The 23,486-nt window shown below is 43.0% G+C and overlaps 1 protein-coding gene across 2 annotated transcripts; it reads right to left on the bottom strand.

Annotated features, from left to right (window-relative positions):
* Nucleotides 1–1,858: 1,858 nt before the first annotated feature.
* Nucleotides 1,859–23,406, bottom strand: marchf5 (membrane-associated ring finger (C3HC4) 5). 2 transcript variants are annotated; one of them, XM_084021971.1, is made up of 6 exons: nt 23,001–23,406; nt 12,793–12,995; nt 5,709–5,839; nt 4,984–5,167; nt 3,675–3,865; nt 1,859–3,440 (listed from the first exon to the last, which is right to left on the bottom strand). In XM_084021971.1, the coding sequence occupies exons 1-6, from the start codon at nt 23,042–23,044 to the stop codon at nt 3,324–3,326; spliced, it is 870 nt and encodes a 289-aa protein (XP_083878097.1). In that variant the 5' UTR covers nt 23,045–23,406; the 3' UTR covers nt 1,859–3,323. The 2 variants fall into 2 exon arrangements, with proteins under 2 accessions (XP_083878097.1, XP_083878098.1); XM_084021972.1 differs by having other exon boundaries at nt 3,675–3,841; nt 23,001–23,404.
* Between the last annotated feature and the right edge of the window lie 80 nt (nt 23,407–23,486).

The raw sequence follows: 23,486 nt of genomic DNA, 5'->3' as shown, positions 1-23,486 counted from the left end.
AGTTATGAAAAAAAGTAAATATATAGTATGTCGAAAAAAGTTATAAAAAAAAGTCAAAATATAGTATGTCGGAAAAAGTAATGAAAAAAGTCAAAATACAGTTTGTCGGAAAAAGTTCTGAAAAAAACCCAAAATATAGTTTGTCGAAAAAAGTCATGATGTAGAATGTCAGAAAAAGTAATGAAAAAAAGTAAATATATAGTATGTTGAAAAAAGTTACGAAAAAAAGTCAAAATATAGTATGTCGGAAAAAGTTATGAAAAAAAGTCAAAATATAGTATGTCGGAAAAAGTTATGAAAAAAAGTCAAAATACAGTTTGTCGGAAAAAGTCAAAATATAGTACGTCGAAAAAAGATATGAAAATAAGTCTGTATTCTGGAAAAAGTTATGAAAAATATTCATGGTGTGGTATGTCGAAAAACGTTATGAAAAAAGTCAAAATACAGTATGTCGGAAAAAGTTATGAAAAAAAGTCAAAATATAGTTTGTCGGAAAAAGTTATGAAAAAAAGTCAAAATATAGTATGTCGGAAAAAGTTATGAAAAAAAGTCAAAATACAGTTTGGTGGAAAAAGTTATGAAAAATAGTCAAAATATAGTATGTCGGAATAAGTAAAACTAGTATGTTGGAAAAAAGTTATGAAAAAAAGTCAAATATAGTTTGTCGTAAAAAATCATGAAAAAAAGTCATGATGTAGTATGTCTAAAAACAAATATGAAAAAAAAGTCAATATATGAAAAAAGTCAAAATATAGTTTGTCAAAAAAAGATATGAAAATATTCATGTATTTTGGAAAAAGTTATGAAAAATATTCATGATGTAGTATGTCGAAAAACATTATGAAAAAAGTCAAAATATAGTGTCGGAAAAAGTTATTAAAAAAAGTCAAAATACAGTTTGTCGGAAAAAGCCAAAATATAGTTTGTCGGGAAAAAAAAGCCATGATGTAGTACGTCGAAAAAAGATGAAAATAAGTCTGTATTCTGGAAAAAGTTATGAAAAATATTCATGGTGTGAGTATGTTGAAAAACGTTATGAAAAAAGTCAAAATATAGTATGTCGGAAAAAGTTATGAAAAAAGTCAAAATATAGTTTGTCGGAAAAAGTAATGAAAAAAAGTCAAAATATAGTTTGTCGAAAAACGTCATGATGTAGAATGTCAGAAAAAGTTATGAAGCATTTTTGCGCAAACGCGAACTCAGCCCCTCTGAAGCGAACCGGACTCAGACCTTCACCTGCTCAGGTTCGCTTCGCCCTCTAGGCTTCCGTAGGAACACACCGTCAAATCAGCCCACGATTTATTCAGTAACAATATGAATTCTGAATACCGGCTTCACAGAGGTCGCATTGACTTTCATTATGATGCGTTCATGCTCTACTCGGTAACAAACAGCTTTGGGCGATATTTTTAACATTATCACGATGAGTTCAAATGTAATCTTGTAAAAATGAAGTTTATGGCGAATTTTAAACCATTATTTGAAGGAGAAGTGTTCACATGAATATAAAATAAGATATTTTGTAGAGAATGAGGAAAAAGCTCAGAATTATTTTCCGTGTGGAAACAACACTAAACATCACGTCATTTAAGGATAAATAATTAACTTAAATGAAGCCTGAGGCCCCCATCAGACCTGAGGTGGACCAGAACCAGAACCAAGTCCTCTTTCACATCAACCAACAACGTGAACACAATTAAAACCGAGCCCCTTCTCTGCTGGTCCACCTTAAGAGTCTGGTTCATTTAAACTACTAGGACTATGTGTTTCTAAATAATAATCTAGTGAATGTAAAAGTGTGTGCGTGTATTTGAATGCATCACTTCCCTCCACACAAGCTCAACACGTGCACTTCGACGTTGGAAAAATACATTTATTCACAGAACGAATACAATAACTCTAAAAGTCAGACGCAACATCTGTAAGGGGGGGGGGTCACAGGAAGTTGCGTACCGATGTTTCCCGGCTCCCTTTGTGAGAATTCTCTGCTAAACTGCCTCATGAAACCAAGTTGCTCCCGGTGAGTTGAAGCAAAACCCTTTCAAAATAAAGTCGTGCTTTGTTCGTTGAAATAAAAAGACATATTTTCAGTCTCACACAGCATTTTATTTTCCCAGGTTTTGAGATTTCTTTCCATCACTCCTTCAATACTCTTATTTTGAAGGAATATAACTTAAATTTTGCAATGAAAATGATGTCCCCTTTTATTATAGACATTGTATTAATTTCTACTGAAGGACACAAATTACACTTGAAAAATACTTTTATTGTTTGGCAATTGAGGTGCAGGAGAGATAAAAAATAAAATTAAAATAAAGAAAACCTGGGAAAATAAATTGCAAGTCGTTAGAAAATATGGCTTTTAGTTATTTTGTTTTAAAATTTAAACTCCCCCAATAGTTTTGACTCCTTGTTATGAACCAAAAGTCTGAGTTTCACTCCGACCTGAGTTCCAGTTCTCACTCGATCATCAAAAAAGAAGTGGAATCATAGCTTAAAAGAAAGAAGTGTTCACATTTCCCAGTAAAAAAGTACTGCATTGAACGCCACGCGAAGGTTCACCTGAACCTTCCAGACCATCTGCACACTCGGTCGTCCTCTCGTCTGGCGGAGACGCCCAAAACCCGGATGCCGTGATGGACGTGAAGCCTTGAACGCATCACGTTAACAGCGTTTTTAAAATGAATGTAAACACTGCCAAGGCATGTGAACAACAAACAACCAACCAAAAGAAGAAGAAGGAGGGTGTGAAGGTTCCCGTGGTGGTCGTATGTTTAAACCCTGAACAGCTGTGACGGGATCCGGATTCAGAACACATTTTATTATCATCATTAATACATTCTACACTTTTAATCCTCCTTCAACTTAAATCCCTAACATTGGCAGAGAGGGGGGGCTTCTTTATTTGAAATCTGCAAAATAAACATTATAAAACAATCATTTATTAATATTATTATAAACCTTTATAATTACACATGCCCCGCATATTTGTCTTTAATGTTTTAAAATACAGTAAATTACAATAAGTGTTAGTTACGTGGTTGTTAGCGAGTCCGTCCGACGGCCACAGCGAGTCTCGTTCGCTTTACGAAAGCGTCAAAAGTAAAAAAAAAAAAAACACGTGTGGTGGAGGAGGTGGAGGGGATCCTTGCAGGATGAGTTCTTCCAGAGGGGGGGTGAGGTTTACAATGACCAACGTCCGATTCACCAGCAGTTCCGGCTCCGAGTCTCACCCCTCCCCCTCCTCCTCCTCCCCCGGCGGCGGCGGAGGGGGCGTGTGCTTCGACCTGCTGTCCCACGTCAGGACGGCAGCTGCCGCCTCCTCAGGCCTCCTCCTGCTCGGGGAAGTTGAGGATCTTCCGGTGGGCTTGCCTCAGGTACTGCTGCTGTTTGAAGTAGACCTTGAACGCCCCCTTGATGGCAACGAAGGCGATGCCTCCCTGGAGGAAAACAACAACAACAACACGGCTTAGTGGGAGGAGCCAGGAAGTGGAATCAAGCTTACCTGTAGCAAACTTCTTTTTTTTCCCCCCATTCAATTTTTTTATTGAATGGATTTTCCATTTTATTTATCATTTTATAAAAAATTTAAAAAAAATTATATATATAAAATAAATAAATAAAATTTCTGTTTCCTGGAGTTGGAAGTGGGAGGCGGCTCCGGTTGTACCCACCAGGATGGTCCTCTGCAGGTTGGAGTTGACACTGCTGAACATGAGCTTCCCCACGATGGTGGCGATGGTGGGGAAGACCAGAGCGCCGCACAGGATCCGCGTGGCCGACACGTGGTCCGCTAAAGGGCTGGCCTCTGCCGGGATGCGGGGAACCGGGCATCCGATCCCTGCAGAGATGCACGGAGACTCAGCTGGTGGAGGAGGGGGGGGGGAGGGGCCGGTTGAAACATACATGAAGTCATCTTAGGAGCTAACTGCATTGTGGTAGTGACCTGTCAATCAGCAGGTAAGCCCCGCCCCCTAAAGCATCCCCTGCTTTCTGGTCTGGTGGACTCTAAATGGACCATAATGTACTAAATGAACATCATGCTGCATTGAAGAAGACTTGAAACTAGAGATTGAGACCATAAACTCATGTTTACAATGTTTACTGAGATAATACATCAAGAGAGAAGTAGGACCATTTTCTCATAGACTTCTATACAACCAGAGAGGAGTCGCCCCCTGGTGGCCAGCAGAGAGAAGTAGGACCATTTTCTCATAGACTTCTATACAACCAGAGAGGAGTCGCCCCCTGGTGGCCAGCAGAGAGAAGTAGGACCATTTTCTCATAGACTTCTATACAACCAGAGAGGAGTCGCCCCCTGGTGGCCAGCAGAGAGAAGTAGGACCATTTTCTCATAGACTTCTATACAACCAGAGAGGAGTCGCCCCCTGGTGGCCAGCAGAGAGAAGTAGGACCATTTTCTCATAGACTTCTATACAACCAGAGAGGAGTCGCCCCCTGGTGGCCAGCAGAGAGAAGTAGGACCATTTTCTCATAAGACTTCTATACAACCAGAGAGGAGTCGCCCCCTGGTGGCCAGCAGAGAGAAGTAGGACCATTTTCTCATAAGACTTCTATACAACCAGAGAGGAGTCGCCCCCTGGTGGCCAGCAGAGAGAAGTAGGACCATTTTCTCATAAGACTTCTATACAACCAGAGAGGAGTCGCCCCCTGGTGGCCAGCAGAGAGAATGCAGATCTAAGGCACTTCAGCTTTGGCTTCACTTCACTGGTTTGTATCATTCGAGGTGATGGTCATTTTAACTCATTGTCAGGACGTTTTGACGCTACCGTATTTTATGAAAAACTGCTCCTTTGAACTTGAATTTGCATCTTATTAATTTATCATAGTCTCCAGCGGTGGAGGCCTCGCTCTCCTGCTGCATTAGCACATCGTGGCTGAATACAAATGTATCTGCAGCTTCCACATCAACTCGTCGTGAAAGCAGAAACAGCACAAAGACACGTTGTGGAGTGTCCTGACCTGGGAAGATGCTGTTGAGGATCTGCAGCTTGTTGGAGTACTTCCTCCACAGGCGGAGGACGTAGTCCTCCCAGCGGATCATCTTGCCGAGGATCAGCATGACAGGGATGGTGGGCAGGCCGATGAGCAGGAACAGAGGGTCGGCCCGCTCCATGACGTCCAGGCCCTCCTTATGGCCCACCACCTGGAGAGCAGACGGGGCCGTCAGGGTGCAGGAACACATGCATACATACAGTTTTTTGCTAAACGGATAACGTCAGAATAGAAATGCATGCACATGTTGCAAAACCGCTTTTGAGCACACAATGATTTAATTCTGCAGCGTCAGAGTTAAACTCAATGGAACAGACATAATATCAGGCATGGCACGATACAAGTAACCGCTTTAAATACTATATATGAACATTTCATGCCACAATTATGCAAATATTATTAAAATAATTATCAAAATATACTTAAAATAGCACTAAAACAGAAAAGAGCAATGTCTATAGTATCACAGAGAAACATCCATTTTATTGAAAAACAAATCATTTTAAATATGGTAATCATAAATTGTAAGGTAACCCTGCATCTAAACGATAAATAAATATTTTTTTATTACATAATAAAATTGGCAGTAATTTTTTTTAAATATTCACGATGAAAAAATTGTGAAACTTCAGCGTCCCATCCCCACATATCACATATCATCCCCACATATCATGCTTGCTCACTGGTCCCACCTGCATGACGGTGACGGCTCCGTAGGTAACTGCCGTCCAGTAGATGGAGCCGACCATGATGCCGGCAGCGGCGAAGGGGCCGGCCTTCGAGATGAGCCGGTCGGCCAGATCCAGCACGTAGACCACGGGACCTGGACCAGGACAACGGGTCAGAGTGAGGCCAACTTGTACACATGAAGCTCTTCTCACTGCATAACCCGGATGATAAAGGACCTTTGATATCAGTAACTACACACGAGCCGTCAACAATCTTCATATACATCCCTATAATTTGTTTTTTTATAAGAATTTCGACCGAGACGGACATTTTCGAGTGTAGAAGCTGGTCTGGGACTTCCTGGGGGCCGCGAAGAGGCCGGTTTAGAGCTCCAGCTCTGCAGAGTTTGACATGAACAGCTACATTCATAACCTGTGTGCCCTTTTTTTCTATACATGACTAGTCTGGCTCACAGGATGTAGATTGTGTGTATAAGCCTGTCTATTGGTTAAACTGAACGCCCCTCTCTCCTCTCCGCTATCCCCACAAGGTATTTTTGCAAGGGCACCGTCGCTGCATTGTGGGCTTAGTGCCAACCGGGACGCTGGCACGACGCTAACACAAACCTTGGAGATAGTTTTGTATGTAGTCAGTCTGCAGTTTGATTGAATTTTTATTTAATTCACTCTTCTTTTTAAATTTAATGCTGGTGAATCGTGTAAAAAGATTTATGTTAATCCTCACATGAAACATCCCGTCACTGGCAAACATTCAAAACACATTTGTGCTACAAAGCCAACGAGATGAACATCTTATTCATCTCCAAAAAGAGGCTCCAGCCAATCCTACATGTAAACGTTGAGCTGGCAGGTAAAGTCACACACTGATGACCTGCAACCATAAACTTTACTTTCCGTTAAGAACCGAGGACACGGGGAAACTCACTAAAATAACTATTATGTGGTCAGACGGCGTTCCAGAGCAACAAAAAGCCCCAGAATGCAGTCGTGTGAAAGTGAAAGAGCAGGTCAGCTGTGGTGCACACCTCCTCCTTTTATTGACAGACAGGGAGGAGCTTCTCAGCCTCAACGGGCTGCATCTTCACAAACATGTAACGAGGATTTATCTGAAGTCCAAACATGCCTTCAAAGCAAACCTAAGATCCTGTCTGACATCAGGAGCAGAAACAAAGGTCTCTGGTGCCGTCTCCTCTCTGGCATTCCAGGCTGACTCGAGGGAAATCATGCAATATTTACAGGAAGGCAACCTGATTTCCTCACTCACAGACCCGTCCATATCCAATTAATAACTAGCCCAGGAGTCGGGAGGAGGAGGAGGAGGAGGAGAGCGGGGTGGGGTTGCTACACACTGGGCCTCCATGTGTTGCAGTGCGACTCTGTAAACTGGCTGCCGGCTTAGCTCCACAACACGGAGCAGTCTGGGTATTTCTGTAAGCGACCAATTGCTAAATACACCCGTCAAGCTTTCTGCTCTAAATTCTTGAGTTATTTTTGACTCAGCGAATCCTTGATTTCAGTGACGGACAGAAGCAGCGACGTCCGATTCATCAGCTGGAATCAGTAACTGTCACGGGGAGATCGTATCAGCTGTAGAGAGCTATGTTGCTCTATGAGTGGTGAAAAACCTTTACAGCTTACTGCCTTTACAAGCAGACTTAACACACCGGGACAAGCAACGGTTTGAGGTTACAAGCAGTATAAAAAAAATGGTTAAATCCATTCTTTGCTCCGACCCAAACTCTTTAAAAACAGCCGAATGGACACCGTGTGAGGAAATCCTCCAAGTCTTACATGTTTCCCAATAAATAAGGATGTCAACTTTTATTGTTACTTACTTATAACATGGTTATTTTCAATTTATATACCAAAAAAGCCAGGTTGTTATGGGCTTCAATACAACAAGCGAAAGCAAAAATATTCAACAGCAAAGTGGTTCAAATGTCATTTCAACAGGCTTTACAACAACGCCGTCATTTCCACACGTTTAAAGCGTGAAGTGGCCTCAAAACAGCGCTGAGTCATCAATCCTCGGTTCAAGAACACTTTCCCCTCGGGAGGTTGTCAGCAGCAGATTGATAAATATATTATCTTACACTACAAGGATGGTGTCCAGCAAGTAAAGAGCTTCCGCCACTTCAGTGAAATGACGGTCCATCTCCAAGTCTTAAGACGTGGACAGATTTGATGAGCCTTCAAAGGGAATCACACAGAACTGTAACGACAGCATTTACACACCAAAGTGTAAAAAAAGAGCAGCGGCTTTCTAAAATAAGTGTCATAACCCCAAAATATCCACATATGTGTTTACAGCCGGGACATAAGACAGACTTTATTAAGCTGTTGGTACAGTCAGGCCACCGTAACCGGCTGTTACCCAGAAGCACTTTGCTGCAAGTTGTTGCACAATCCATCCACTGTGGCCGTGCACCTATTTCTGAGCTCTATAGTCGCTTTGAGTGTGAACGTCTGCGCTGCATTTCAAGCAGGTGAAGAACCGTCTCTTTGGACGGCGGCTCGGTTTGGGAGCAAAGCGAGAAGCGGTGGGGACTTTTAAAGGCGACTTTAACATGCAGAGGAAATCGCATGCTTTTATTTCTTAAGCCGTTATAAACACAGGATCTCTCTCCCGTCCACTGCCAGCCTTTTTGATGCTTTCCAGGGCTCCCTTTTATGACACCTTTTTTTTTACATTAAAAATCGGCATATTTTTGATGACACCGTTGGAATCTCTTCCGGAGAGCTGAACTCCCTTCTACTCTGGCAGCAGATTCCATAATTAAGATAATTAAAAAGAAAGAAGGTGGGGGAAGTGAAGGAGAGAGGGGGGGAAGGGCAATTCCTCAGTCGTGGGCACGCCGTTCCAGCTGGCTTGTTTACTCTCTCTAAAATAGGCGACGCAAGGACACGGCGTCCTCGGAGTTATATTTCCGGTCAAATTAGCATGATGGCTCGCTCCGGCTCTGCAGCAGGTGTCGGTGGGAACGTGGGCCACGACAGCGTATAGCTAACCCTACTCTTCGTGGGCCGCTATCTCCTGACGCCACACGCCAGTGGAAAAAATCAAAAATGTGGTTTAATAATAAAGGTGAGCCGTGGTTGAGGCAACAGTAATGCCCGTCAAGCCTGTAGAAATGAGCCGGCCTCGGCAGCAACCCTGAGAAAATAAGCAGTGTGATCCCCGTCTACCTGTCTGCAGCTTTACCTCCATCCCCACAAATAGAAATCACCTCACTGTTGTCACCAAGCTGTGAAATTGCTATTATTCTGGAGGGCTAATTAAAGGTTTGTGAAGCCACGCCAGGAACAATATGCATCTTTAAAGTTTACACAACACTTGATACACAAGGAGCAGTTGGCCATATGTACCATTAAATCACAACTATAAAAAAAAAGCTTGTGTTTTGTCTGTATAACTATAATAAAACATGGGAAAGGAACACTGCAGCAATGATGCAGCAAAACAGACAACGCTGTCCCGCTGCTGCTCACTTTGAAGCGCACTAGGAACTCCTCAGACAGCACTAATAAAACCCCAGCTAAGAGATGGAGGGGATTTACTTTTCTGCGTTTGTTGGTTAATATTCATCAAGCACGAAACGAGGAGCATTTATCCTCTATAAACGGCCGTATGCTTGCATAACTACTGAACGCAGGAGACGGTGCGGATTGCTGGAAGATGTACGTCAAAAAACGTGAATTAAAGTGAAGATTTTGTGGTAAACCCCGCCTATGTGGTAATCCAAGTAACGACTTTAAATGCTTTACAAATGCAAATTTGCCAGAGGCTGACACCACGTGGCATAAGGCGATATGGAAATGAAATGTCACGTTTATTCTGGACAGAATTATAAATGATAAGTCTCTTAAAATGGCAATTAAACATACTAGTATCTCTTTATATTTTTGTTAAGAAACATTTTTATTGCGTCACAGATCCTTTTTTAGTATTAAATAAACTATTAAACTACTAAATAATATTAAATAAAATGATAAAATCATTTTATTAAATTTTTTCTAAATGAGGCTATTTCTCACCACAATATAATGTGACGATAATATAAATTCACCATGATCAAATTATATTTTTAAAATCATGCTAAAATGTTTCATCACTGGACATGAAACGGCACATCCTGTCTGCGAGTGAATGTCACCGTCACAGACCTGACGACGTGACGTTTAAGTGACATGGAAACACTGTGGGGGGGACAGCCGTGATGTCACGGATTCATCGGCAGGGCGGCGCCGTTGCTCCACTCGCCTCCTTCTCTGCTCCGTCAGCTCCTCCCGTCGTGACCCAGTTTCACCCCCCCACCCCTCGCTCTCTCCCAGATAAATCCAGCATTTCTGCCCGGCTCACTTGCTGTCTGACACTTGCTAATGGGATTAGGAAAAAGACACTTTCACCCTGTGGATGAAGAGCCCCCCCTAACCCCCCCGGGTAAACTCAACAGGCTCCGTGCATATAATCAACCGCTGCTTGTAGCACCTAATAGAAACAGAATAAATCAGGCCGTTACCTGCTGCAGTAAGTGGTAGGTTAGATACAGTAACCACGCACGGCTTCAAATAGTTGTCATGGTGATAAGGAGCAAAACAAGTTGTCAATAACCGAAGCGTTCAAAAGGTGCACAAAAAACAGCTTATTGATCAATCAGCGTACCTGTACATTAACCCACGACCTGTGTGTATCTGGGAACATATTCACAAAAATATCCTGAGACTAAAAAAGAAGAACATTTGGAGTTTTTGAAAGTAATTCCCAAAACATTTTAGACCTCCCAAGTCTGAGAAACGTTAGAGACAAACCACAGGATTCCTGAGTTACTCCGACACCGTAGATAATGCACGTTGTCACGTCAGTGCTTTGGTACAATGAGCAATTGGAAACACTGGTGCTTGCATAAAAAAGGCCGAACACTGCTGTATCACTCAGCTGATCAGCCACAGTAAAGAGGAAGTTCCCTTTCAAAATAAACCACTGGCCCATCCATCGTGATGCCCATGACAATAAGGAACAAACGCAAGCGTGAGGATCAGGGGAGCCGATAAGCTTGAGGATGAAATCCTCGCCGTTCTAAAAAGAAGAGCTGGCTAAGAATAACATGACGATGTGTCGCACTGAGAAAACACTGGCGTGATGTGTCATAATCACGACTTCAAAGAGCCGCCGCGTGAAAACAAGAGATTCGATTCATGCCTTTCAAAGCCGGAGCATGTGAGTGAGACTAGCACAAACATGAAGAAAAGTCAGATGAGTTCTTCTGGACTGAACTCAAATAGATTTGCATTCGATTTAGCTTGAGTTTGAATATTAACCGACAAATGACTTAAAAACAAGAACACAAAAAAACAGAAGGTCTTTGCTTGTAATCGGTTTAGATAAATAAAAACACACACAAACGGTGGGAGGACGAGGTACAGAAATATCCAGCGTATCCCCCCGACGGGGAGATTTGTTTTAATACAGCCTCAAGTAGACTTCCCATTATTGTGTTGCTTAGCAACCAGTCAGGCACGGCTTCACCTAATTCGATTCAGTAAATCAATACACATGCGCTTCCCCCTTTTTCCCTCGCTATACATTGATGAATTTGTAAGCAACAGGTAAAGTAATGGACACCTAAGGTTGTTTACACTGCTGACCCACTTATTCTCATCATATGGTTCTTTCAGAGCAGCTGACTGCTTTACTGGATGTTATTATTTTTTCCTGCATTTATGGATTGATTAACGGTCATGTGAGCATATTAACGTGCCCATAAATACATAAAGGAAAGGACACATGCGTGTGCCAATAATCGGCTGTCAGACGGTGATATGGAAACTCATCTGGTTATTCAGCGAGGACCAGTAAGCGTTTAAAAAAGAAGCTGAGCCGAACCTTCTGATTATAGCGGCGAAGTGACTGACAGCACAGCCTCGGCCCCTATAAATATACATGAACCTGTTTACCAGCCGGAGCCAGGCCTCCTGCAGACTAGCATTGTCTTGGGGCCAGCTACTGTCTCAAATTGCAACTTCTCTCCCTTTGAGATTCAACTGGCAGTAACCCAGTGGCTGATGGGTAATCCAGTGACAACTGTGCACTATTAACCTTAGGGGTTCAGGGTTTTTGGGGCGTTCAGCTGTAGAACTTCAACAACAAAAAGTTATAAAACTACCTAGAATATAAAAATGCTGTGCACAGAGATGGAAAAGTGAGGCTGTTCTGGTTAAATGGTCGTCGTGCGTGGCGTGTATGTTCTCCAAATGAGTCATAGCCGGTGTTTGGGAACAATTGAGGACCTCGTCACTCTGACGCGTCAGGATAATCGAGGCAGCCGCTTCTCTAAATCTGCTGCTGGTCAAAATCACCAGATGCCGGGGGTCGTATAACAAGCAAGCACCCTTCTGTTCCTCGTCAGGCTGAAAGGAAATATTTACCCAAATCACCACCAGAACCGTCGCTGGCTCCGGAGTAAATAAACATGCACTCAGGCAAGACAAACCGACCGGCCCTCGGAGCTTCGGGCTGGGGTTGCAGGCGGCGACTATTAAGAGGGCGGGCAGTCTGGATGGAAATGTGCTCTCTAGTGCAGCTTCGGCGTTGACAACGGGTGGGGAAAATGAGCCATTGTGACATTTTGACAGCACAATAAGTCGAATCCAGAATTACGAGATGGAAACTTTTTTGGCAGTTTCTCAGATCTCTGTGCTCCATCTTTGTGCCCGACCAGCAGAGAGGCCATCTTTTTCACACTGCCAGTCACAGTGCTTCCATGTCAACACATGGAGCCTACATTACCCACAATTCAACTCAACGGCTGACGGTCCGGGCTAGGCATGTGACAATATGAAAATATCATGTCACGGTTATTCGGACCAAAAATAATTGCGATTTACGATATTTTCCCAATTAATCATCAAAATATGATTAAAAACAAAACAAAAAACATTTGACCGTGGAAAAATATAACTGAAGGAATATTTGTCCCCATAATAATAATTAAAAATGATTCTATGACTTCTACAGCACAGACACCTTGCTGTGGAGTTATGAAGCCAAAAAAGAAAGTTAGTTTTATCACATGGGATGTACACCCACCCAGTTTGGGGAAGACGATGAGGTACTCTGCGTTGCATTGTGGGCAGGCCACGCGTGCCGTGCTGTTGCCCCGCTGCTTCTCGTCCACCCAGCGCTGCAGGCAGGCCTGGTGAACCCACTTGGTGGAGCCGCGGCAGCGACACGGGCGCACCCACTCCGCCGTTCGGTCGTCCTCGTCTGTGGCGAAGCACACCCAGCAGCTCCTACAGACACACACAGGTGGGATGACAATTCATTAAGTATATGTGTTATACAAAATATATAAAAATCAGATGTATGAGCTCTGCCCTGGTCTGACGTTATCTTCCGTCGCTGTGTGTAACACGATTGATTGGGACATGTGCCGGGTGGTTTTCATGCATCACGGCTCACGGGTTGCTTTTGTGCGATGCTTTGTGCATATTTGCACAATTACTTTCTCTGCCAGGAGAGTCGTGCAGCGTCTAGTGTGTGTGTGTGTGTGTGTGTGAGCGTGACCGAGTGTGCAGCTCTGTTTGTCCGCGGTTTAATCTTGCATTCTGTTGCAACACAACTGCATAATATATATATTGTGGCCGGCGGTTGCCGGTTGTGCCTGCATGCTCGAGGAGCTCTCGTGGTTTGCGGTGACTCACAGGTTCTCAAAAAACCCCACCTTTTACTGGCTGTTTTATGCTGCCATTGACAGCCTGCCGACTCGTAACCGTAACACCCCCCTCCCCGAGTGGTAGGGCCCCACCAACCCAACGCTGCTGCTCCAGCAGCCAGAGACCAGAGACTGTGGGTCTATGGCAGGAAACAATTTGCTCACTTTAAGTGTTTTGGACGGCGTGTTTGGCCAACGGCTAATGGAACTACACACACAGCAGACTACTTTGCCGCTGCTCCCTAAAGCATCCCCTGCTTTCTGGTCTGGTGGACTCTAAATGGACCATAATGTACTAAATGAACATCATGCTGGATTGAAGAAGACTTGAAACTAGAGATTGAGACCATAAACTCACATTACTTACTCACTTTACTGAGATAATAAATCAAGAGAGAATTAGGGTCATTTTCTAATTGACTTCCATGTAATCAGACTTAATTTTGCAACCAGAGAAGTCTCCTGAAGCTGTCCATGGTTCTGATTTCTAATTAAATACTGTCAGTTATCTGTTGTTTTTGTGATGTTTTTTTTTTTAAACTGTGTATGAACATTTATTTATTTGTGTCTGGATGAGAGAAAGCAAGACTAATATAACCATTATGATTGTCAGCGACACAAAGTCACTTGATTCAGAGTTCTTTTGTAGGGTTCTTCCTGAGAAAAGCATCAGTCATTTTCCACCATTTAAAAGGGGAACGACGATGGGAGGAAGTGGTCAAAGTCTCTGAAATAACTCCGGATCAAATGGCTGACGCACAAAAACACACTCTCTGGACCGGTGACCGACTCCCTGCATGAACTCAACCCGGATCAATACGTTCCCCCTACAGCCAAAAACAAGCTGCTCTGCCGTCTGCTTGTCAAGCACATCTGACAGCTCGGCAGGAAGCGTTCAATGCCCCCGCTCACTAAAACAAACAGGGCTGCCATCTGGATGCTAGGCCAAGCATTTCCAGGGGATTATCCTTTAGATCACAATGACAAACACCATTTCTTGTCAAAAATCGATACTTTCCGTTTGGCGCAAGATATTCAAAACAAGGTTCACACTTTTTTACCATTCCCTCTTGCTTTTCACTGGATATGGCCACTTGCTTTGCCACTAGTTTAAGCTACAGTCTTGACTTCCAGACCAATGCCCTGCTGACTGAAGCCAAACCATATCCCAACACTTCCTCTCCTCCCACACACCGTGAACGTCCTTCTGAGTAAAATGTCCTTCCATTTAAATGAGGCAGGAAGGAGTCCACCTCCTCAAAAGTTATGCCTCCTCACTTACAGAAAAGCTAGCCATTAGTGTGTTCGGGGCCTGTCTGCTGTACCTTCCTCCAAATTAATTGGGACTCCTTTTGTGAACACTACATCCTCCAGCCTCCTCCGTTCCATGTCGGTCCAAAATCTGGGGGTAATCTGATATACAAGCTCCCTGACCTTACCGCGGCACATCTCCGACTGTGACATTATATTGCTTTTCCATAATTAATCAGCAGCATGCTACTGGCTGGAAGGTTCGCTACCCCCGTGTGTCACTGCATGAGGCAGAGTCAAGAATCTAGACCAGTGACATTTTTATTTTAGCTGCTACGTACTAATGAAAATAGTCATAGGTTAAAGCTGAATAATGTATCTTAAAAAAATAAATCAGCAACGCCAGGTCATGACTACTGCAGCCAAAGCTCTTTAACTATGACTAGGGGCTTCCACTGGTCCCAATATAAAAGAAAACGTAGCAACAGTGTGATAATTGCTGAAATGCAGAAAAATAACCAACTAAAGTTCCAAAATGTCAATGTTTCCTTTAAGCCATATTCACATTAAATTATTCCTGGGACTACCTGGTTGCTAGGAGATCCACTGTTCAGGGGGGGCGGTTGGCTTTACAACCCGACTATCCGTGTGTGACATTTAGGTTCTCATTTTATAATTACACTGAACCTTGAACAGTTGGCATTTCGCTGGATGGATGAAGCAATGATTAGTCTGCACACACACCTCCCATAAAAACGCTGGTTTGAATTCAATGAGGAGACACAGACTAATAGAGATGCATGGTCCGCCCCCCTTTTTCTCTCAGGCTGCCATTATGTTCATTTAATCATTTGGCTACAGACATTTCTGTTAATAAAAATGGAAAAATATTCATAAAAAAGCAGGGGACAGCTTGCATACATCATCATCGTATCAAGGTTTATTCCATCACTGATTTTTTTTTACCTCTAGGTTGGTTTAAAACTGGGCCTGGTGCAGGTTTAGAGGTAGCAGAAAGACCAGTATCTCTGCTTTAGCTCTCTGAACTGAAACGATGCATCTCGAGGTTACCGTTTCATATTTCCTGGCTTTAAACAAAAAGGTATGCCTGGAATGGAGGAAACCTGTTGCCTTTTCAGTCTCACAAGGAAGTAGGAAATGTGTCTTGTGACGTCGTGAAAATTAGAAGTATCCATCTGTGAAATGAACTTACAGCTCGAATTGCTGAACCTATTCCCAGAACACCAGAAAGCCATTACCCTTAAATGCATTTTGAAGTACGGAAAAAATGTCTGGTAGGTTTACTGTCTTGCCTGTGACCGTAAATATTCAGCCATTTCTTTTGCCTCCAGCGTTTTGGTGCAAACAACACCTGTTTCACTCACATTTTGCCTTGAAATCAGTGTGAAATTCAAAATGAGTCAATATAAGCTGTGGTAACGACCGTGTCTCATTGAGCCAATAAAAGCCAAACAAACTGCTTCTTATGGGAAAAAAATAGTAAGCAAAATGCTTTTTAGAGTGACAGGTTGGTGAACTTTTTTTCCTGGTGGCCACCACCTCTAGCAACTCTTTTATTAAGTAGGTAGCTCAGTGACTCCCCATACTACCACCATGTACGTTAGTTGAATAATGGATGTCAAATCTGTGGCCGTCTGTCATCCTCACACCGAGGTCTAGGTGTGCTCCGTTACCGGGGCCCACGGGGGGGAGTAGAGTCTTCTGTGAAAGACTGTGGATGGCCAACTTGGATTATTTGCTCCGGTTGCTGCCCGCCTGCGATGGATGATTTTCCAATACTCCGCCGGCGCTGAATAAAACATGACGATGCAGGAGAGGAGCATTAGGGTCGAGGTGCTCGGGTGACATGGCCGGGCTGAAGGGCTGGGAGATGGGGGAGGGGAGGGCGGTGAATCCGAGTCTGGACGGAAACATTAACCGTCCATTCACACTTCTGTCAGCTCATGGTGTAACCGCCCGTCTCCCCTTTGCTTCCTGCAGGTATGCGAGCCTGCACCGTATTAACAAGCCGTTTGACATGTTTGCTTTATTCACTGCAAAGCTGGAAAAAAATCGAATAAGAAGAATCTTACAGCAGTTTCCTGAACGTGGGCTGACATCTAAAAAAAAAAGAAGAAGAAGAAGAGGAGACTGAGGCGGCTATAAAAAAACATGAGGATGTGAAGTTGAGTAGAGCAGTGGACAGATGTCTCCACGGGAGCACGACAGTGGAGAACAAAACCCGGCGCTCCCTTGGATTCGCTGGCTCCTATTCCCTGTAACCCGGCCCCGCAGCATGACAGGACATAGTATAACGGCACCGAAATGCTATCCTCTGTGCGAAACCTTAATCTCCAGCTCGTCGCTGCCCCGTTTAACAGAGCAGTCGGTCAGATAAGCCGGCACTGCACACGCACAAAATGTTCTCCACGACATTATGCAACACATATTTTCAACATATTTTCACGCGACAAAAAAATAAATAAATGAAAGCCCAAACCCTACAGACACGTAATGTTCACAGACGCTACCACAACCTGACACGATCCCAATGTTACTGCTTAACAAGGTCTGGAAGGTCTCCATAAAAATGTCCTTCCAGAGATCTGATGATGGCGAGGTGCCTGAACTGAAGCAAGGTGACCTCAGCCACTTATTTACATGTTAAACAGGCAAACTCAAGTTGGGCTTTAATTTGCCTTATGCTAACCGACTGCTTTGAAAGCTTCAAGGTCAGGCAAACGTGCAAAAATGCATTATCCTTTTTTATTTTCCACCAGTTGATAAACCTTTAAGGAAGACAATGTGCAGCATTGATGAACTGTAGCTCCTTTCAGTCAAGCTAAGAGAACTGTGTCATGATGATGTCACACAACCACAGGGGGAAGGCGGTCATGATGGCGAGCGCTGAAGGAGTACTTGATAGCAGTGTGATTGACGAGTTGACGAGTGTGGCAGCGTAGCTACGTTCCCATCGTCTCACAAGTCAGGCTCCCGTTCTTTAAGAAAAGGCTCAACCCCCCCCCACAAAGGCTCCTTTCACTCAGCAGCGGTCATGTGACTGTGGGAAAACTAGAAGTTCTTCAGCACAAAAGGCGAGGGGCACAGGAGTACCGGAATCTGTCGTAAAAGGAAGGTATCATTTGTGTTGATTCACGTCACTCGCTCTGGACGCGCCGGAGCGGGAGGCGGAGTTTACCTCCATGTAGCCACCGATGATGTTTTATCCATCGCGGCTGAAATCACCACTGTTGCTGCTTTGTACATGTTGTGAAGTCCCAGATACGCCGGGAAACTAAACAGCGTCCTGTTGAACCCATAATAAACCATTTAGCTTTGATTTCATATCAATAACCAGATGCTGCAATAACTCCATAATGATGGTGATCAAGAAAAAGGTCCGTCTGCAAAACAACAAGCTAACTACTTTTAAAATGCTTGTTTTCTGAACAGAGTCTGCATGGATGGGTGCTAGGCCATGCTAACATTGTAGCTGCTCCATCAACACTCCAAATAAGGTCATCTAGACATAAATACATCATATGTCATACAGTCTCTGGTTTACATTGATACACATAGTTTCTCCCTTCAGTTTCTGAATTAATGAACGATTTTCTATTTATCTTTCTCTTGTTGACTAACCCGTCGATTCCCTGACGTTTCCTTTCTGTCTGTGGATTGCTACAATGGGAAGCAATTGAATTAGGTTTGAAAATGACTATTTGTGTGCCAGACGGATCAATGAGCAAGCGATAAGACGATCGGTCGACGACAGGGGGAGGAAATGACTAGGAGTCACTATTCAGGGAGGTGCGTTTATGTTCTTTATAAGTCATTGACAAGTAAGTAGAGTTGTTTAGTGAGTCCACTCACACAGAAACCTCCCACCTCTGTTACGGCCTACTTCTACGACCTACAGTACTAGGCACTGTGACCTTTGTATCATGTGAAAAGTTGCTTGTTTACGCCTTGATTGGCTCACGAGTGGCTGGCTTCCAAAGTTAAGAAGACTATGACCAGTGGAGGATTAGTGTCCGAATGTCTTTATGGAGGTCTCTGGAGTCACGTGGCTCAACGTGGGGGATGATGTCTTTATGCCTGAATTTTCTGACATTTGCCTGATTGAGTGCGAACGGTGTGTAGTCAAATGGGGGATCTGGAATTATTATTATCTTTAATAATGGTGCAATTTGGTGCATTATTATTTTAAATAACACAAATCTCTGTACTACTCCAACTGCGAAGGGTGACCTCCTGTCCCTCCTGTTGGGGACTGAGGTCGCATTTTACCCACCAGCAACTTTGGTATATTATTTTCATCACACGAATAACTTTTCTGCATTACACTGTCCTGAACTAAAACATTCCCCTAAAAGCAACAGGTTTCAATAGGCTAGAAAACCAAAAATGCATCTATAATGTACTGAAACTGAAAATAGTAAATATTTTTTAAAAGCATGCGCATTAAGAGAAGTGTTTCAATTACTTCCACATTGGCAATAAGCCAGTGTGGTTGTTATGCTGCATGCAACTGGAACAAACTGCCAGAAGATCAGAAGAGGTGCTGCTAAATAACACTATTATGTTGATTCTAGCTTTCATCTGCAACGTGATCTTAAAAAAAGTAGGCTACAACTTTGATCTCTCGTTCTTACGTTTTGTAATTAACAAACTTGAACATCTGTTTTTCGGGGTCGAAGAGAGCCTGTACACACCGACGCCCCATACCACAATTCATGGCTACGGGGTCATTCATTATTAGCCCTTATGCGTACACACACAGCACATATTTTTATACCCATTCATACAGACAGGAACAGGGTCAGCAATTTGGACAACAAAAGCAGAGCAGAAAAGAGTTAAACAAGGAGGTTGCGTGTGAGCCAATAAAAAGGTCAGGCTGGATTGAAATGTGTCCCCCACATCTATTTGTGAAACACTGCATTGCAGGGGCAGCTGGCTGCTTGTGGCAGGCCCAGATAAGAGCGTGTGGAGCCTTATGTTTGTCAGCGATAGAGGCTGGGTACACAACCGTCTGGAAGCAAGGCGACATGACATACATCTTCCTGCTATCAGCTCCTCTAACACCGCCAGGATGATTGCGTCTGCCGCACACCGGCAACACACACAGCTAAAGGAACATTTCACGAAAGCTCACCTTCCCGTTTGCTTTTTATCCACCTGCTACTGTACCATGTGCTTGGTAAATGGTTTCAAAGTCCAAAGTTCAGTATTGACAGAAAGTGCTGCGTCAAATGCCCACAAATGCCTTTTTAGTACACGCCGCAGAAGCTATCAAATTCCAGCGACTATTTTGAGGAGAAACGGCACACCGATGTGCAGCATCTGCTCACCAACACTCATGCCAGAGAGGAAAGATCTGGTCAAAACACCCATTATGATAAGGCCTTGGAGGGGAGCCACCGTGGCTTAGTTTCACTTAAAATAGTGAACACAAACATGGACATAAACCCTACAGAGTAAATATCTTAGCCTGCTCTGTTGTGGGAAAATGTTTGAGCTGTATCCATGTCCAAGACTCTTAGATCTATTCACATCCAGTGCTTGTTTGCACATCAACTGTGTGTTTTTCCAACCATGTGAAGAATGTGGTATCAGTATGTCAAAGTACTAAATTCATTCTGCCAATTCAATCATAATGATTGTTTTACTGAATTCCTTACGTGGACTTCAATTATGCTTCTCCACAGATTTGAAACGAGGCACTGAATTACCGAGTGTAATAAAATAAAAACAAGATGCTAATCCTTTGCATATCGTGACTTGCTCTTTTTTTAATATGACAATTTTACACACGGATTACACAAACAGAGATGACATGTTTTAACACCTAATCCCATCCTGACAGAACTCCCATGTTGCATTTGATCCGGCGGATTAACTGTCTTGTTTTGTGTTATGATCAGTAAGAACTGCATGTGATGGGTACTAAAAGATTTGAAAACAAAGCAAAATAAAAAATATAATGCTGCATGTTTGACTTATTTCATTAATTTAGTTCAAATCAGACGTTTTTAGACCATCTGGGGGTAAATTTACATAAATAATCGATCAGATTCAAACCAACATTTTGCGTTTTTAATCAATGGTCTTAATAATTCAAATGTTGTACAAACATTACTGAATTGTTATTTGTGTCTGTCCACATAAAGATATAATCGTCTGAACTTAAATTAAGTTTAAAAGGTTAAAATTGTGTGTTTTGAATTTTGGTGGTGTGGAAGTAATAACCCTTTTGTCTAAATTTGATCAAAGACTTGAGCTTTTAAACATGATCAAAAATCACACACAATAAGATTTTAACAAACATGTCCAGTGATCTACAGCTTGACCTTCCTACGTAAGAACTTTCTGTTCCTGCTGTATCTCCAGCATTGCTTATTTTGTGTTTCAAAATGGCAGATCAGACCTGGGTACACTGTATTGTGCAAATACAAAGTATATTTCTCCCTCTCTACGTGCATCTGGGAGTCATGACGGAGTCATTCAAACTGCACATGAACACAAGCTAACCGGAGCCAACTGTTCATATGAGCTGAACACAACATGCACTAAAGATGTGTTGCTGCAATCCTCATCAGCTGACTAGCGTGATGTGATATAGCATGACATCACACACTTGAGCCCCTGAGGTGAGCTGATCTTTGTCTTCACCACTTCCAGTACTACTACTTTGTAAATATTTGTGAAATACCTTCTAGCCGGTTTGATGCGGAAGACTTTGTTTTTTTAGGGGTCAGAGTCCTGCGTTGCACTTTGCCATTGTGAAATAACCATTTCATTGTAGCGCAGCATGAAACAAAACGCTGCATCACAAACAACAACACTGGAAACGTTCACAGCAGGAACTGATGCTCTGGTCAAAACAACCCAGGAAGCCAAAACACAGGCAGCATAATGACTTGCTGAATCTGAATTTAACTTGTTGCCTTGAGGTCAGTTGCCGGCTCTCACAATAAAAAAAAGGGGGGCAGACCTTTTCAGACATGAATTTTAGGCTGCTGTGTCTGCATTGTGCCTTGCATCCCTGATGAAAAGTAACCGACAGAAGGACTTGTATGCGTTTATAGATCAAAACAATTCCCCCACCTGTCCCGACAGATCCCCCCCTCCCCCTCCGTGTGGCCGTGACACTGTTCAACCTGGGGATCTGCAGTTTGCAAAGCATTCTGCAAAGCTTCCGTCTACGCAGACTGATGTCAGACATTTCAATGTCAGAAGACGTGTTTGAAGCTTGCACGTCAGCTGGAAAATCTTGCAACTGCAACACTTTTCCAAAGGCTGGCGTTTGCGATGGCACTGGACAACTATGACAGATTGATAGCATGACGAGATGCTTAACGTGTTCAATTAAGTGTCAAAACCACACAAAAAGAGATTGGTCATCAAGCCTCATTGTTTGGGTTGTTGTTGTTTCTGGGTGGAGTTCCTGTTGCTTCTATGTGCTTGTACAATTTCAGTGCAAATGGAAATTCAGTGCAGTTTTTATTCAGATATTCCTCTGCTTCCCCCCCAGCAATTCAGTGGATTATAGCTCCACATTGCTAGCACATACTTCCTTTCTTATCGCAACTTTTCCTAAATATGTCATCACCACCTCCATTCTAGTCTTTGCTCAAAATGAGTCTCTCTCTTTAACAAACACATGTGACAAGATAACTTTGTTCATGCACACTATTGAGACACCATATGAAGTCACTGAAGAAGTTTTGGTTATTGCATTGAACAGGTGTAGGCCTATATATTTATATAGTACATATCCAGGGGAATTAAAGTAAACTTACACAGGAAATAGCATACAATGTCTTATGTTTGTACATTCGTGTCGTAATGGTGTTAACTATATACGTGACATTTCCAGAAATCTCACTAGATGCAGCCTTTTCCTCTGACCTTTAGTTCATTTAAGGGCAAAGTTAATAAATATATCTCATGTTAATGTTACGTTTAGACAGACAGACAGACAGACAGACAGACAGACAGACAGATAAGGTTAATGTGGGCATAGTCGTGTGCAGATGTTAAGGTCACTTAACGACAGTGACGTAATTCATCATAACAGAGTACGTCCTGTAGCATTAAAGCATTAGGCTAACTGTTAGCCGCTAACGCTCATCATGTTCCAACGTGGTTTTAAGTCAGATGTGGGTATAAACCTATAAATGACATTAGTTATTGAGTCAACGAGGTGTCTGAAACATTTGACAAAGAAGCAGTTAGCTTCCGACCCCCTAAATCCTCCTCTACCAACCGTAGTGATTTTACGTAAAGCTACGTAGCTACCGTGTTAGCATGTTAGCATTACACTCACCTGTCCAAATTCTGCTGCATAGCCACCGCTCCCTGGTCCGCCATTGATGTGGGAAAGCCACAACAACAAAAAAAGCAAAAAAAAATACTGTGTTGTTGGCGGAGCAGATCAACTGCGTTACAAATAAAACATTAAAAATGACTAAACACTGAGCGGAAGCTGGCGCTAAATCACTTGCTAGCTAGCCGAGGAGCTAAAATAGGCTACATAGGCCTTAGTGTTGATACGGCGAGTCAGAGGCAGATAAATCAACTATTTTGCGTAAAAATATTCCGTCGCGGACACGGCGGTCTAGATAGCATCTATCTGCTGTTAAACTTTTTAATAAAAAATCCCCTCTGCCTCGGCTATAGGCTCGTTTTTGCGCTGGCTTTGACCGCTTGACTCCATTAGCTGGCCCGTCTTTGAGGTAACGCAACAAAAAAATAGCAACGTAACGTGCGCGCGTACGTCATCAAAACAAGGAACACGGCGTGGCGAAGGGCT

This window comes from Eutrigla gurnardus (assembly GCF_963514095.1).
Source record: "Eutrigla gurnardus genome assembly, chromosome: 11".
Lineage (NCBI taxonomy): Eukaryota > Metazoa > Chordata > Actinopteri > Perciformes > Triglidae > Eutrigla > Eutrigla gurnardus.
Note: the sequence above shows the minus strand (reverse complement) of the source record. Positions and strands in the feature narration are given on the sequence as shown.

Bases quoted from the DNA above. Each gene is read 5' to 3' on its own strand.
- marchf5 (XM_084021971.1), bottom strand. From the start codon at position 23,044: ATGGCGGACCAGGGAGCGGTGGCTATGCAGCAGAATTTGGACAG. The intron at 5,840-12,792 runs GTGGGTGTACAT...GTCCTGGTCCAG, and splicing joins CATCGTCTTCCCCAAACTGG to GTCCCGTGGTCTACGTGCTG. The intron at 3,441-3,674 runs GTGGGTACAACC...GTTTTCCTCCAG, and splicing joins ACCTGCAGAGGACCATCCTG to GGAGGCATCGCCTTCGTTGC.